Source organism: Vicia villosa, linkage group LG4, assembly GCF_029867415.1.
Source record: "Vicia villosa cultivar HV-30 ecotype Madison, WI linkage group LG4, Vvil1.0, whole genome shotgun sequence".
NCBI lineage: Eukaryota > Viridiplantae > Streptophyta > Magnoliopsida > Fabales > Fabaceae > Vicia > Vicia villosa.
The window spans coordinates 153,884,298-153,898,961 of NC_081183.1; the positions used below are offsets into that span (position 1 = coordinate 153,884,298).

At 33.5% G+C, this 14,664-nt stretch overlaps 1 protein-coding gene across 3 annotated transcripts; it reads right to left on the reverse strand.

Annotated features, from left to right (window-relative positions):
• Nucleotides 1–10,897: 10,897 nt before the first annotated feature.
• On the reverse strand, nucleotides 10,898–13,319 carry LOC131599998 (probable F-box protein At5g04010). 3 transcript variants are annotated; one of them, XM_058872232.1, is made up of 2 exons: nucleotides 12,581–13,319; nucleotides 10,898–11,113 (listed from the first exon to the last, which is right to left on the reverse strand). In XM_058872232.1, the coding sequence occupies exons 1-2, from the start codon at nucleotides 13,300–13,302 to the stop codon at nucleotides 11,107–11,109; spliced, it is 729 nt and encodes a 242-aa protein (XP_058728215.1). In that variant the 5' UTR covers nucleotides 13,303–13,319; the 3' UTR covers nucleotides 10,898–11,106. The 3 variants fall into 3 exon arrangements, with proteins under 3 accessions (XP_058728215.1, XP_058728214.1, XP_058728213.1); XM_058872231.1 differs by lacking the exon at nucleotides 10,898–11,113 and adding an exon at nucleotides 12,333–12,458; XM_058872230.1 differs by lacking the exon at nucleotides 10,898–11,113 and having other exon boundaries at nucleotides 12,478–13,319.
• Nucleotides 13,320–14,664: the final 1,345 nt, after the last annotated feature.

Here is a 14,664-nt window from a genome sequence, read left to right on the forward strand (position 1 = left end):
TCCAGTTAAATCCAAATGAGTTAATTCTAACAATTTATTAAACCTATGTGAGATATTAGTCCATTTTTTCAAACCTAAAATGTATCACAACTCCCGTCAAATGCTTAAGAGTTTCTACATTTAAAGTATATTATTATAATATAAAAAATATAATTGTATAAGTTTTAAAAATATAATTTTAATTAAGAAATTAAACATAGTTAGAGAATAAAATTTATTAAACCTATTTGAGATATTAGCTCATTTTTTTCAAACCTAAAATGTATGACATCTCCCGTCAAATATTAAAAGTTAAAATATTTAAAAATTAAACAAATAATAAAAATGTGAATATGTTAATAGAATAATTAGATCTTGAATATGTACAATTATAAAAAAAATAGAAATTTAAAACCTATGTATGATAAATAATATATATTTATTCTCATATATTTAAAATAATCACATTAAATTTTATTTTTTATTTTTTATGATTATCATTTATCATTAAATTTTCATGACTACTCATTAACATATTTTTAACATGATTACAATTATGAAGTTAATTTGAAAAAATTCTGAGAAGTTTTAGTTATTTCATAAGTTTACAAAATCTCAATTGATTTTGTTTTGTTTTATTAACCTTTCTATAAAAGTCTAAATAATTTCAAAATAAATTTTATCTCAAATAAGGATCTAAATAATTACAAAATAATTTTTATTTTTATATTTTTATAATGAAAAACTAAATATTTAACTTTGGTATAAAATAATTATAAGTTGTAGTAAAAAGTAATAAATTTTATCTCTATTGATTTTGATTTGTTTTTATTAACATTTTTCTAAAATCTAAATGATTACAAAATATATTTTATGTCAATTTAGAATTTTTAATTTTAATAAAAAACTTAAATAAACACAAAAATTAGTAGTATAAGCAAATTAGTTGTATTATAAATAAATTTTAAATTAATAATTATGTAAAATTATTTAGTTTTCAATTCAATAATAATAATTTCATTCAATTGAATTTAAAAGGTAGACTTTTTTAAATCTTAAATTATTATTATTGAATTGAAAACTAAATAATTTTTCATAATTATTAATTTAAAATTTATTTATAGTACAACTAATTTGCTTATATCTGAAATTTGTTTAAAATTTATTTAAATTTTTTTATAATATAAATTTTAGAATTTTTTAAATTAAGAAGAATTAAATATAATTTTTTTAAATTTTAAAAGATAATAATAAAAATAATGTAAACCTCGACTTAGAAATCAAATTGAGTTTTTTTGAGGAACTTTTTATAACGTTCTACACATGTCTTCAAAATAATCATTCAAAAATACACTTTGGTTTAACATGATGGACTAAAATTACATGCATAAAAATTTTATAGCAAATAAAATATATTATTTTTTTAATAGAGACTGAAAATGAAAGTTGAGATATTTATAGGAAGCAAAAATATATTTAACCCATAATTTTAAATTTTTTTATTAGATTAAATTTTTTAGTTTAATTAAAGAACAAAATGTATAATTAAAAATAACAAAAAATTGAAGATTTCCTTATTCAACATTTTGATTCAATAAAACATTGAAATTAAGCCAAATATATAAAAAAACTAAGCTATATAGGTCGATTATTTATTATCAAATATTTATCAAATTAATTATTATAGAAACATCTGCAGATTTCATTGTCAAATTATTAAACATTAGCACCACTAAGTATGTTGATTATTAGTAGGGATGGCAACGGGTGCCCGCGGGTGCGGGTTTCATACTACCCAAACCCGAACCCGAAATTATCACCCAAACCCAAACCCAAACCCAAAAGCTATTCGGGTGATAAAATAACACCCACGCCCATACCCGTTGGGTTCGGGTTTTTTCACCCAAACCCGTACCCGCAACAAAATACATAAATATAATTTTCCTACAATTTTCTTACACCTTTCCACAAAAATAAAAATATATATATATATATATATATATATATATATATATATATATATATATATATATATATATGTATTTATATATATATATATATAATATATATATATATATATATATTATATATATATATATATATATATATATATATATATATATATATATATATATATATATATATATATATATATATATATATAATCGGGTGTGATTTCGGGTTTCGGGCGTGGGTTTCACACTACCCAAACCCGCACCCGAAATATCGGGTGGCACCCGAACCCGAACCCAAACCCAGTCAACTCGGGTTTTCACCCGTTGACTCGGGTTCGGGTGCGGGCGGCCCCCGCGGGTTTGGGTCTCTTTGCCATCCCTAATTATTAGAAAGGGGTTGCTCTGCCACTTTTTGGTTTGCAACTTTACATTTAATTGGTTCTTCACTCAATGCTCTTCAATAGAAGACAGTTACAATTGAGCCATATCAATCAATAGTGTATCAATTACAATGGATCAATATTTATTCATTCAATTAATTACAGCATGAATATTCTAAATAATGAGGAAAAATCGTATAAAGAATCAAAATAGAATGAAAAGATGTCCCATGTATACAAAAATGAAAACAAAGTTAAAAATAATCAAAATAGAATCAAAAGATGTCCCATGTATACAAAAATGAAAACAAAGTTAAAAGTTGAACAATGTATTAAACATAAGTAGAAATCACCATACAATTTTTGACTTTTGGTGTTTTCCTTAGAAAGAACAGGACATTCAGTGACTAAAGAACATCACCAAGAATTAACACAAAAGAAACGGTCGAGAATAGCGCTCTCGTTCTGAATGGTAACACCATACCATAAACTGCTACAGTGACTTTCTACCTTTCATTCTTATTGTAGATGCATCCATCCATACTCCAACCAAGAATAGAAAATATAAAAGACCAACATTTGCTATTGACTCAAACATTATCACAGAAGAAAAACTGCATCAGCAAATGTATAAGACATACCTTCAAACTAATCAAAAACCCATAAATTAACTCTCAATCAACAAACTTTAAAAGCTTTTGAAACATAACAAAAGAATAAACTTTTTGCAGGTAAAATATGCCATTGTTTCATGTATCAATAAGAGACACAATCAAATCTCCATCAAATAAAAATATCATTTTTAATCAATTAAACAAACATCAGTTGAAATAAAAATCAATCTGCATAAAGAACAGACTAACTGTCGCATAAAATTTTATTACTAATGGAAATGTGATACAATGGTTTATTACTAACAGTAACTACAGTTCTGTTAGAGACAACAACATAGATAAGTTAATAAATACAAATATATATACCTTTTTCTGCCAGGTGCGAGTAGATTGGTATAACTCTTTGTCCATTTTCTGACCAACTTTGTTCTTGCTACCCATTGAATCACTTTCATTTTATCAGATTATTACAAAGACAGCTACTCCCTGCAAGAATTGACTACAATCACAAACCACAAATTAACCTCAACATATTAAATCAACTAATTAATCAAATAAATACTACTTCAAATTAATAATTCAGAAAGTAAAAACCACAACTTTAGGTAAAAAATTGTGTGACCAAAACATGAGAAGTGTAAAGATCAAAACTTTTTTTATATGAAATGAATATAAGAATATGGTTACCTGTTCTTGGTCCCAAAAACACAGGATTTGTATGGAGACAATGACTTTGGATTTATAGATATGCAACCCGGATTAGTAGATGGACAGGGTATAATTTTCCTGCAAGAGACTCGTTGAAGCAAAAATACAAACATGTACCATGCAATAATCCAAGTTAGAATTATGCAGCTAAATAGAACCTGACAAAAACTTTTCAGCCTATAAATTTTCTAACAGTTTGGTTAGAGTCACGCGGTGTTAATGCGTGTTTACAGAGGCGATTGAGCAGTCCATCATAATAAGCCCTTTCCAACTGCATAAACAAATATCTTTGTGTGAGCCTCCAAAAGAGAAACTTGTAAAGAAAATCATAAAACTCATTCAAATCAAGATAGATATTAGATCCACATTTAAATTGAAAACTTCTACTCATGTGTATAAATGATAAAAAAAAATGGCAAACTTATACTCATGTGCTGAAACGGAAAACTTATACTTATGTGTAGAAACGATAAAAAATGGCAAACTTATACTCTGTGGTTTCAGATCTGGTTGTAGCTTTCACAACACAAACCTTGCATTTTATTGGAGGGGACTTGATGCATATGGTCAGCGGCAGTTGACGCGAATATGTTGGCGACGGAGGCATAGGTGTTATTTTTTACAGCGGCGGCTCCAACGGTGGTGGTTTGCAACAGAGGTGTCAAAGAAATACTGATTTTGCAAAAGAGAAAGGTTGTTGTTGTGTTTGTAATTGAGAATAAGAGTGTGAGTGTGAATCTAAGAGTGATGGTTTGGGATGGAAAGAGAAAAGGAATCGGTGACTATGGTAAAGAAGAGAAGTAGAGTGAAATATGGTGTAGTACCTTGCAACGGCTTCGCTTTCGAAGTTGGTGATGGAATCAGTGCGGTTTCGTGTTTTTGCGTTAGGGTTTGTGTCCATCCTTCACCTTTCTCGATTAGCCATGGGTTATGGATTCAGAGCTTCAAAGCTTAAAACAAATTTGTGGTTGATAAAAGGGTTCAGAGAGAAAAGGGGAGGATCACAAAGAGAGAGAATAGTTCTGGTGCTTTGTGGTTGATAAAATTTTGCTTCTTAAAATTGTAGAATAGTTCAATTACTCGTGTAACTTTTCAGCTCAATGAGACCTTTCAGTCCTCAATGCACCATTAAGTTGCTTAGATATTTAAACCCAATTATATTCTCAATGCAACTTTTGACATTATTTCACCTATAATATAAAATAATATTATATAAAATAGATTAAAAAAATGGAAAAACCAAATAAATAAAAATGAAATCAACCAATCAAAAAGTGACACAATAGATAGCATTTAATGTCAAATGAATATGGTGGCTTCATTTATCAAAAGGACAAATTTACCCATGGAATTTGAACGGTTTTAGTTATTTAATCAGAGGGCTTAAAGTGTAATTATCAGGTACTTTACTTTTTATATATTATAATAGATATTATTAATCTTATGACATATCTATATCGATAGCCTATACCGTTATTAATATTATGACCTCTTCTTTTTAAGGGTTTATAGTAATTCACCCATGTAATATTAGCGAATTTTGTTTCTCCCCTTCCTATCTTTTAGCAACGGTTTTTTCAAAAAAACCGTTGCCAAAACCTGCCTTGGGCAACAATGGGGGTAAACCGAAACACGCTCATATTACAGGGGGTAAACTACTATTAACCCTTTTTTTAATGAAAAAATTTATTGGAGTATTATATATTAGTTTTTTTTTTTTGACAAAGAAAAACCTAATGACTTTCATTAATCAAATAAGAAGCAATACAAGAAAGTATCTTGTTAATTAAGCAACGCCTAGATCAAAAATTGGCCGCCTTAAATAACGTATGGGCAACCAAATTCACTTGGAGTTTGATGAACTTAACCTCAAAGTTCGGAAAAAGATGCAACAAATTCTTAATAGATAAAATAACAAGACTAAATTTGAATCTTCCCACATGCTTAGAGAGGATAGTTTGAACTACTAACTGAGAGTCGCTTTCAAAGATAACATTGGGCAATTGTAACAAAATAGCGCCTTTCATAACTTCTTCCATAGTTATGGCTTCTGCTACAATAGTGGATAAGATACCATAATCTCAAGCCACACCTGCAACAATAAAACTTCCAACATTGTCTCTCACACACTACCCTCTATTTGTTGAGCCCAAGTCTTTATTATAACTCGCATCAACATTACATTTCAACTTCCCTTCAAATGGCAGACTCCAAATGGTAAGAGGGGAGTTCCTTGGGTGACATTCTTATTCTCACGAGCTAAATACCAATTCTTCCAGTTAAAATAGGCATGCATTCCAATTCTTGTGGCATCTTCACGGGCATTGTTCCAAACAACATTATTCCTATTATTCCAAATTTCAACAAGCATCACCGCAAATCTATCAGCATCCATTCTATCTTCTCTATTACTAATGTCGAGAATAAGGTAAGTAACATCATTAAAATTATAAAGACGAGATTCAATCATAGATGACAAACCTGCTCCCCGCCAACATTGGAGAATGGAGGTGCACCCAAAAAATACATGTCAATCATCCTCATCACCGATACTGCAATTTTGACAGATAATGGGACATTGAACATGACGTTGAAGGAGTCTAGTGGGAGGCATATAACACCCTTCTAAACCCCGCGGTAATTTAAATAAATATATCAGAGTAAAAACATAAACACAAGGGTGCCACAGTTATTTAAAATAAATAAACCAATCATGGTCAAGTCATGCTTTATTAGGAAACGATTTGCCAAAAACACAATTATGTTTATCACAGCGGAATAAGAAACATCATCAACATAACCAAATGGAAACATAATCCAACACCAAATAAAATAGATAACTCTCATAAATCTCTATAACTATCGTCCCCCAGTGTTACAAGATCAGAGCATGACCGACACGACCCAAAACAACGGATAAACTCTACGAGTTATCCTCACCGAGCACTAATGCCGCTACTCCTCAATCTGAAAAATGTCAACAAGTAAGGGTGAGTCTCATTCTCAATTAATCAATGTTATGCATTCATAAGCAACAAAACATCATAATATATCATTCACCCAATTTGTCATATATTCAGATATGCAATGATCATTCATCAATCACAGCAAATACAACAATTACAACAAGTACGACACCAAACATAACACTGAAATTCAATTCAATCATGTTATGACAAAGATGCATGTGACCAACTGACACTATGCATGTGGTACCAGTAAACCGTGGAATCAATCCACCTAACTGATCTACGCCTCATCGAGATACGGCCCACCGACACAATTTCCGCACAATGGGAAATATATCCACCAACGATCCAAACATCATCGGGATCCATCATCAAATGCATATGAATGAATGTACACATATACCATACTTAAAAACATCACCGATCCGATGCACCGCACCGTGTCATCATAACTCACCATTTTCATCACCGAATAAGTATGTACACGCTGCACAATCATTCAATTATTCACATATATTTACATCAAATATATCATTCAATCATCACCGTCATATTATCACAACAATCATGATAATAGTCACAACAAATCTATCACCGCATCAACACATTGTCACATTCAAAAACATATGCACACAATGTTACATTCAATCATACATGTCCACATATAACATATAATCATCACATTAATAATAATAACAGTTCATTCCATCGTCCCACGAAAACATTGTCATGTTTACACAATTCCACATACACACAATGTATATCAACGAAGCAATTAAATAATCTTTTAAAAATAATTCGGGTCACCGCCCATCTCACCAATTCATCATATAAAATATTTAATTTGCTTCACAACACCCCAAACGGCACCAAGAAAGGATACACGGATCAAAAGATACGTTATTTTAAAGTTTTAGAAAAATTCAACACAGCAAAGTTCGCTCAGCGAAGCCCGACAGAAACGAATCCTTCAGACCTCCGCTCAGCGGACCTCTAGCGACGCCCAACAGAAGCAAACTACGTTGGGACCTCCGCTCAGCAGACCCCCTCCGCTCAGCGGACCTGCGATTTCACCAATTCTCAGGTCTGCGACAGACCTGCGATTTCATACCCTTTTCACCCAAAAACAATTCCAGACATCACATACAAGCATACAAACGTCAAATTTCTCATCACACATCATTATACATCAAAACAAACATCAATAACCAACAATCTATACAAATTCATCAATTATCCCAAATCATAACATACCTAACAATATCAAATCCCAATATACCCAATCGAATCGAATCATACGTTAATCCATCCTATTACCCATAATCACATAATAGAAATTAACCGGAAGAGTCCCCCCTTACCTTAGCCAAGAATCTGGACTTTTCTCCTTCTTCTCCATCAAACCCGTATGCCTCTTTTCATCACTTTCAGCAAGAATCTCCAATCTTCAAACCCACTTATCTCCCTCACCGAGAACTTCCCTGACACGAATTAATATATCAAATCGAAGGAAATTTCGTGTAGAATCCGAATATTCAAGAATTACCTGATTTGGAGTTACAAGCAGAAAGTTATGACATGATTTGTGAAGGCTGCCAAAGGGTTGCGAAAATAGCTTTTGCCCATGAGTTCTTCTTCTCTCCCTCTATTTCTCAATTTCCTCTTATTTTCTTGTTTTATTAAAACATGGCATAATTTAGTAAAGGGGCTCAACATTTAACACCCCCTCATTACTAAATACCTCACCTGACCCAAAGACCCATACTCCATAATTCTTCCAATTAGTTCAACGAAAATACCAAATAAATTCCAAATAATAATTTAATTTCCGATTAAATTAAAATTAGAAAATATGGGGTGTTACAAGGCATCCCCTACAAATTCTCCACATCAAGTGTTTAGCTCTATATGGAGCTATGATATTTCAAAGACTACTCCAATTCCCTTCCACCCTTCTTTTCACATGGTTTGCCTAGACATTCCTCCATAATATATATCCTGACTTAACACTATAAACCCCATTATGCTCCCCTCTATATATCATAGTTTCTTCCACAACATCCTCCACCAAAGGAACCATGAGGATTTCATTAGCCACTTGCCCTTGAGGGCCATTCACATAACCTCCACCTTCTCCACTAAGCCAAGGTTCATTAATCACCATCATTTCACTTTCGTTCCCAATACTCCACCTTGCTTTAAAGACTTTGGAGACCATAGAATGAGGTTTTTAATTTGTATAAAATTTGTATAAGTGTTCATTACTAACATTAAAGTTTTTAATTTTTGTTGAGCATATATTTTTGAATTTATTGGAGTATTGTTTTTTCTGTTTTCCATGAGTCGAGGGAGATGAAATAGTCAAATCCGCTGAATCAATCTCAAAATCATGAGCATTCTCTAGGAACAACGGATCAAAATCGACAGTTGTTGAGCTAGTTTGCAAACTTTAAATTAAGCAGACAAAACTATTTCACCATATTTCCATACTAAAACTTACAAGCCTAAAAATGCTTTAAAACATTTAACATGAAAAGATAAACATTTTTCTTCACAATATTAGTTTTCCAAAGATCAAATTCAATAAAAAAAGAAAACATTATTGATAATTTATATAGATAATCTTGGTGAAGAGCTGGTCATGTTGGCAAGGTTATGTTACGTTGGGACTTTGAAAGTTCTTGAAACGGTCCGAACTTGGAGTTCGACACGGAGAAATTAGAAATTGGAAAGTAACTATATTTTAGACTTATCAGTTCCTGAAGAAGGACGCATGGAGTTTTGTTAGAGACGAATCGCATGGAGACGAGAACGTGTCATCTTTTGGAGAGAAGACCGTTATAGTCGAATTAGTATAAATAGGGGTCTTAACAATTAGATTTCCATGTGTTCAATATTATATCCTACTCAAATCACTCAAAGTATCTAAGCGTATTGAGAAATGAGTTTTTGATAATGTACGTTTGAAACACCATTTTTATTTCTAAAGCAATTTATTCGCATTCAAAGTCTTTTTCATTCCCTTTACAGTCGAATCCGTTTACTTTTCAGTCAAGATAAATCTTCTTTTACCCTTTTATCTTTACAAACAAGTTTGGATATTTACTTGTATTGTCTTTTGAATTACCATTATCAAACACCTTAGTATCCAAAAAAACCAAAACAACATACAAATTATACGCATATGTCCTAGGATCAATCTAGTCAATCCTGCAAGCAACCGAAGTATCAATTTCGGAAGACTAAAGGTTGTTTATCAAAATCAAGAGTACGCAAATTGGTACGCCCAGTGGAACCCTTTATGTCTAGTTGATTTTTGTTTTTTAAAACCTTATTTTATTTTAATTCTGCACATAACTTCCTCTCAAACTTCGTTGCAAGAGATTAAGAAATGGTAGGGTAGCCAGAAATAACGAACCTGTACCAAAAAAGAAATACGTTGGAAGGATGGTTTATCCACCAAATAGTAATGTAAAACAACCTCCCCATTTGACATGGGGAAATACGACCGCAGCGTCTGTGACCGAAGCAATCTCTTCTACAACAAGTACGACGACGATACCGTCGAAAAGTGGAGCAATATTATTCCCCGTTCGAGTACATCAGGATTCTAGCACTCATTACCACAATATACCCCTTTGAGTACATCAGGATTCTAGCACTCATTACCACGATATACCTTCATACAAAAGACTTGTAAGTAGAATATTGTTGTATTTAAATGCAACAAGACATGACATAACTTTCTGTACACAAAAATTGAGTCAGTTTTTGTCAGCTTCCAAAATCACTCTACTTGTAGATTTCTTAGATATCTCAAAACATGTCCAACTCGAGCATTCTTTTCCCTAGAAACTCTGCTCTACAATTAAATGGATACACGGATGCTAATTGGACAGATTCCAAAGACACTCAAGATCAATTTAAAGACAATTTTTTAAAAAAAAATCATTCATCTCATGGAGGATAAAAAAACAATTAACAAACTCAAGATCATTTTCAAACTGAATATCTTCAGAAACTGAATATAAAACCCTCATAGCAGCCACTTGTGAACTTCAATGACTCCCATGCATATCTCATAATGATCTTCACATAGAATATACCATAACTTCTATAATCTATTTTGACAATCAAAGTGCTCTCTACATTGCCTCTAATCCTGTTTCCATGAAAGAACAAAATATTTGAAAATTGTTTATCATATCATAAGAGGTACAAAGGAAGAGTGTTACAAAACTACTTCCATTCAAATTAAAGCACCAATTTATTAACTAGTTCACAAAGGCATCACATCCTTAATCTTTTAATGAATTATTGGCCAAAGTAAAAAAGAAGATAGATATGGATCCATCATGTGAAGGGTAGACTCATCGAGGCCCGAAAGAAGACAAATAATAAGAATTAGGGGAACCTCCCAACCAAAAAGTCGAATGAAGAGTAACCAGGCTAATTGAACCAAAGGGACTTTATCCCCCAAAAGAGTTAAATCTTCCAACCTTCAACTTCTGAAAATAAAAAAGTAATAACAATGTGACACATGATAACAAATAATAAAGTAATTAGAGTTTTGTTAAGAGTTTCACATTGGACAATATATAGCATGAGCATGTCTTTATAAATGGAGGCAATCCTCGCCCGACTAACTGATTTTGTAGAGATGAATTAGGCACAACCACATTTCTTAACATGGTATCGAAAGTCTGGTTTAAAATCCGGTGGATCACCTATTATAGTTTCTACTATCAAGCCACCCACCATTTATTTCCACGCTCCAATTGTCTAGTCCTGGGCGTGAAGGGGTGTGTTAGGATCGAGTCCCACACTAGACAATATATGACCTGAACATGTCTTTATAAGTAGGGACAATCCTCACCCTACTAGTCGGTTTCGTAGAGATGAATTAGATCTAACCACATTTCTTAACAAATTTATGATTAACTACCTTATAATTCAGAAGTTGATTATAAAATAATTAGAGTCTATGAAAGACACCCCAAAATTAACTCTGACAAAATTTGACACCAATAATAATTTGAAACTATCACTGCAAATGTTTGATGCTGACACAGATACAATTTTTTTCAAAGTTGTCGGTATTGGTGCTAAATTATAATTACTTATTATAAAGTACACTATAGTGTAATAGAATATGAAAGCTTAGTTACTTATTTATAAAGTACACTATAGTGTAATAGAATATGAAACCTTAGTCACCTTACTTTGTATATCAGTCAAGGTGGATTCTCTCCATCATGTTCATCTTAATTCCCTCTTGGAAGAAACTCGTACTCACTCCGTCGGTAATAAGCTCATACTCACGAACTATTGAGTCTTCTTATCCCCGTAAAAGATACGAGTTTGTGCTTTTAGTTTTAAGGGACAATTTCTCTATCCATCACAAAAATTTAAGTAATGCACCTTCAACCAATCACAAGATTTCATTTAATTTTATACTGTCAACCAATCACGACCATGAATCAGGATAAATCAAAATATAATTTAAAAAAAAAATTATATGACATGACAAAACAATTTGTTTCTATTGGATGACAGTGTTTTACACTATCAGTGCACTACCTTTAACTCATTGTTTGTTGTTTTTAAAACATTTTAGATTTAACTCATTGTTTGTTGTTTCTAAGATATTTTAAATTTAACTCATTGTTTGTTGTTTCATTGTTTGTTGTTTCTAAGACATTTTAGATAGAAAATAACTTTATCTAACATTTTAAATTTATTGGGTAACCGATTCTTTTAGTTCTATATTATTGCATTCGCTGTATCCAAATTCCATTTTCTTTGACCACTAATTGGTGACATTTTTCCTTCAGCATCTTTGTTAATTAGTTACTGAAAAGAATAAAAAACATTCATGGGAGAAGGATCTTTTATACATGACGTATGTACAATGCATCATTTAAGTTAAAAGAAAATGTTGCAAGTATCTAAGACCATCTTCAACACCAACATACCTCCAATCAACAACACTCAAAATCCCCATGCTTACCTTCTCCACCCTCACTTTCCCACCACCATCATCACACATCACCACCTTCACATCCGCCACCACTGAACTCGCCACCACTTTTGAACAACAGCTCGGCGCCGGAAGCTCCTCTGAAAACCACTCCTCACCACCACCCACAAACCTCACCTTCCTCTCACAATCCATCAAAGTGAAAACTCCTCTCCATCCTTTCACCACCACATTCCACGTAACCCTAACCACCTCCTCCAAACCCTCGTTCTTCCTCAATACACAGTCCTCGAAACCAACACCAAAACTAAACACGCCGGGAGGATCCATCACCAGAGCGTCCACAGACCTGGATGCGGCGGCCACCACGCAAAAGTTACACTTCGAAGTAATGGAGACCGCAAAGACGAGGTCACTGAGGGAGAGGGTCGGCTTTGAAGGGATCTGACGGCGGCGGATGGCAGTAGAGTGGCCTAATGCGTACAACCGGCAGTATGAGACAGCGGATGGAAGAGTGGAAAGAGAGGGGAAATTGGCTGTTACGATTGGTTTCCAAAGTTGATCAGAGGACATAGAATGTAGCCATGATTTTGATACGCATGAAGCTATGGCTAATGTTTTGGGGTCAAGGTGATGTGCCACGAGGATAAGAACTTCCCATGATAGAGTTGCCGAAGGAGTTTTCATTTCAATGTAGGTTTGAATCTTGATATTCATGATAATGAAATTGGTAAGTCGTTTGGAGGTTACAGGCTTATAGAACGTTAAACGGCGGTTACTGATAGAAAGGTTTGTAGAAAGTGACGCGTGGAGGATGTTTGCGGTTTGCATGTGTGTTGAGTGCCACGCAAGATTCATGTTGGAGATTATGCCACGCAGCACAAGACACGTGTCTATAATTTTGACGAGCAAAACCCAACACTTTTTTTCACCTGTTTTCATATTAAGAAACTTAGGCATAAGATGCATAAGATGCCAACCAGTACAAAGTAACAACACTTGTAAAAGAAGGGGAGGGACGGGGATTCAAGTTAGCATAACGATGAAAACCCTCTAATGAGTTTTAGAAGTGCATCATATCTTTAAAAAAATTTAGAAATGTATCTTTGAAATTATGTTTGAGTTATTTTTTTTCTTTAATTTTTTTCAAACCTATTCTTATTCCTTCCCTTTAAGGATTCATTATTTTTTTCTTTAAAGAAAATGGCTGAAAATTCAAACCGAATTGAAATCGGCAGACCAATTCAAATTGCTCCTGCTCAGCGTGAGAGAGTTGAACAAGTTAGGAGGGATCGAGGACGTGGTGGGGTGCCTCGGGAAGAAGTTGAGGGAACATCCACTTCGGCTCTGTGGCGTCGTCTATCACGGCGTCCTCATCTAAGGATAATGAAGATCCGAGGAGATTTGTGTTTCGGCACCCGTGTGGGTTAACTTTGTTTTTCAGGGATGGATCATTTTTCACTTTCATCGTATTCGTGGTTTTGATCTTAATCTTAAATATACAGGGGAGATGTCGAAGGCTGCCATGTATCTTCTCCACAGAGGGAATTAGGTTGTGCTGCCATTTCGGGTGAATATTGATTAGACTGTTCATGATGACATTTTATAGACGTCGTTCGAGTATCATAAAGAGATTATCCCATTGGACTCCATCTCTTTGTACTCCAGGTGGCTGGCATGTGGGGCTGGCACCATGGTGAGGTATCTGCCGAAGCGATGTATGCGGCAGTTTGACTATGTTAAGACCGTACCTAAATCTCCATTTCATGCTGCTCCCGACACCATTGTCCGTCGGAATCTCAATGACATCTTTGAGGGTTGGGAGCATCATATAGTGCCACAGGACTATCAGTTGATGTAGGTATCCAACAGTTGGCATTGTGTAGAGGGATATGTGACATGGTTATACACAATGTCACACCCTATCATGACATCAGATGCTCCTGGACGTCCACGTAGGCCAACTCATGAGGAGATTTTGGAGAACCAGCAGGCTCAAGATGACCATGACACTGATGTCTTGTCGATTTGTCAGCGAATACAGATTATTGGGCAGGAGGCTTTGGACTTAGGGATCAT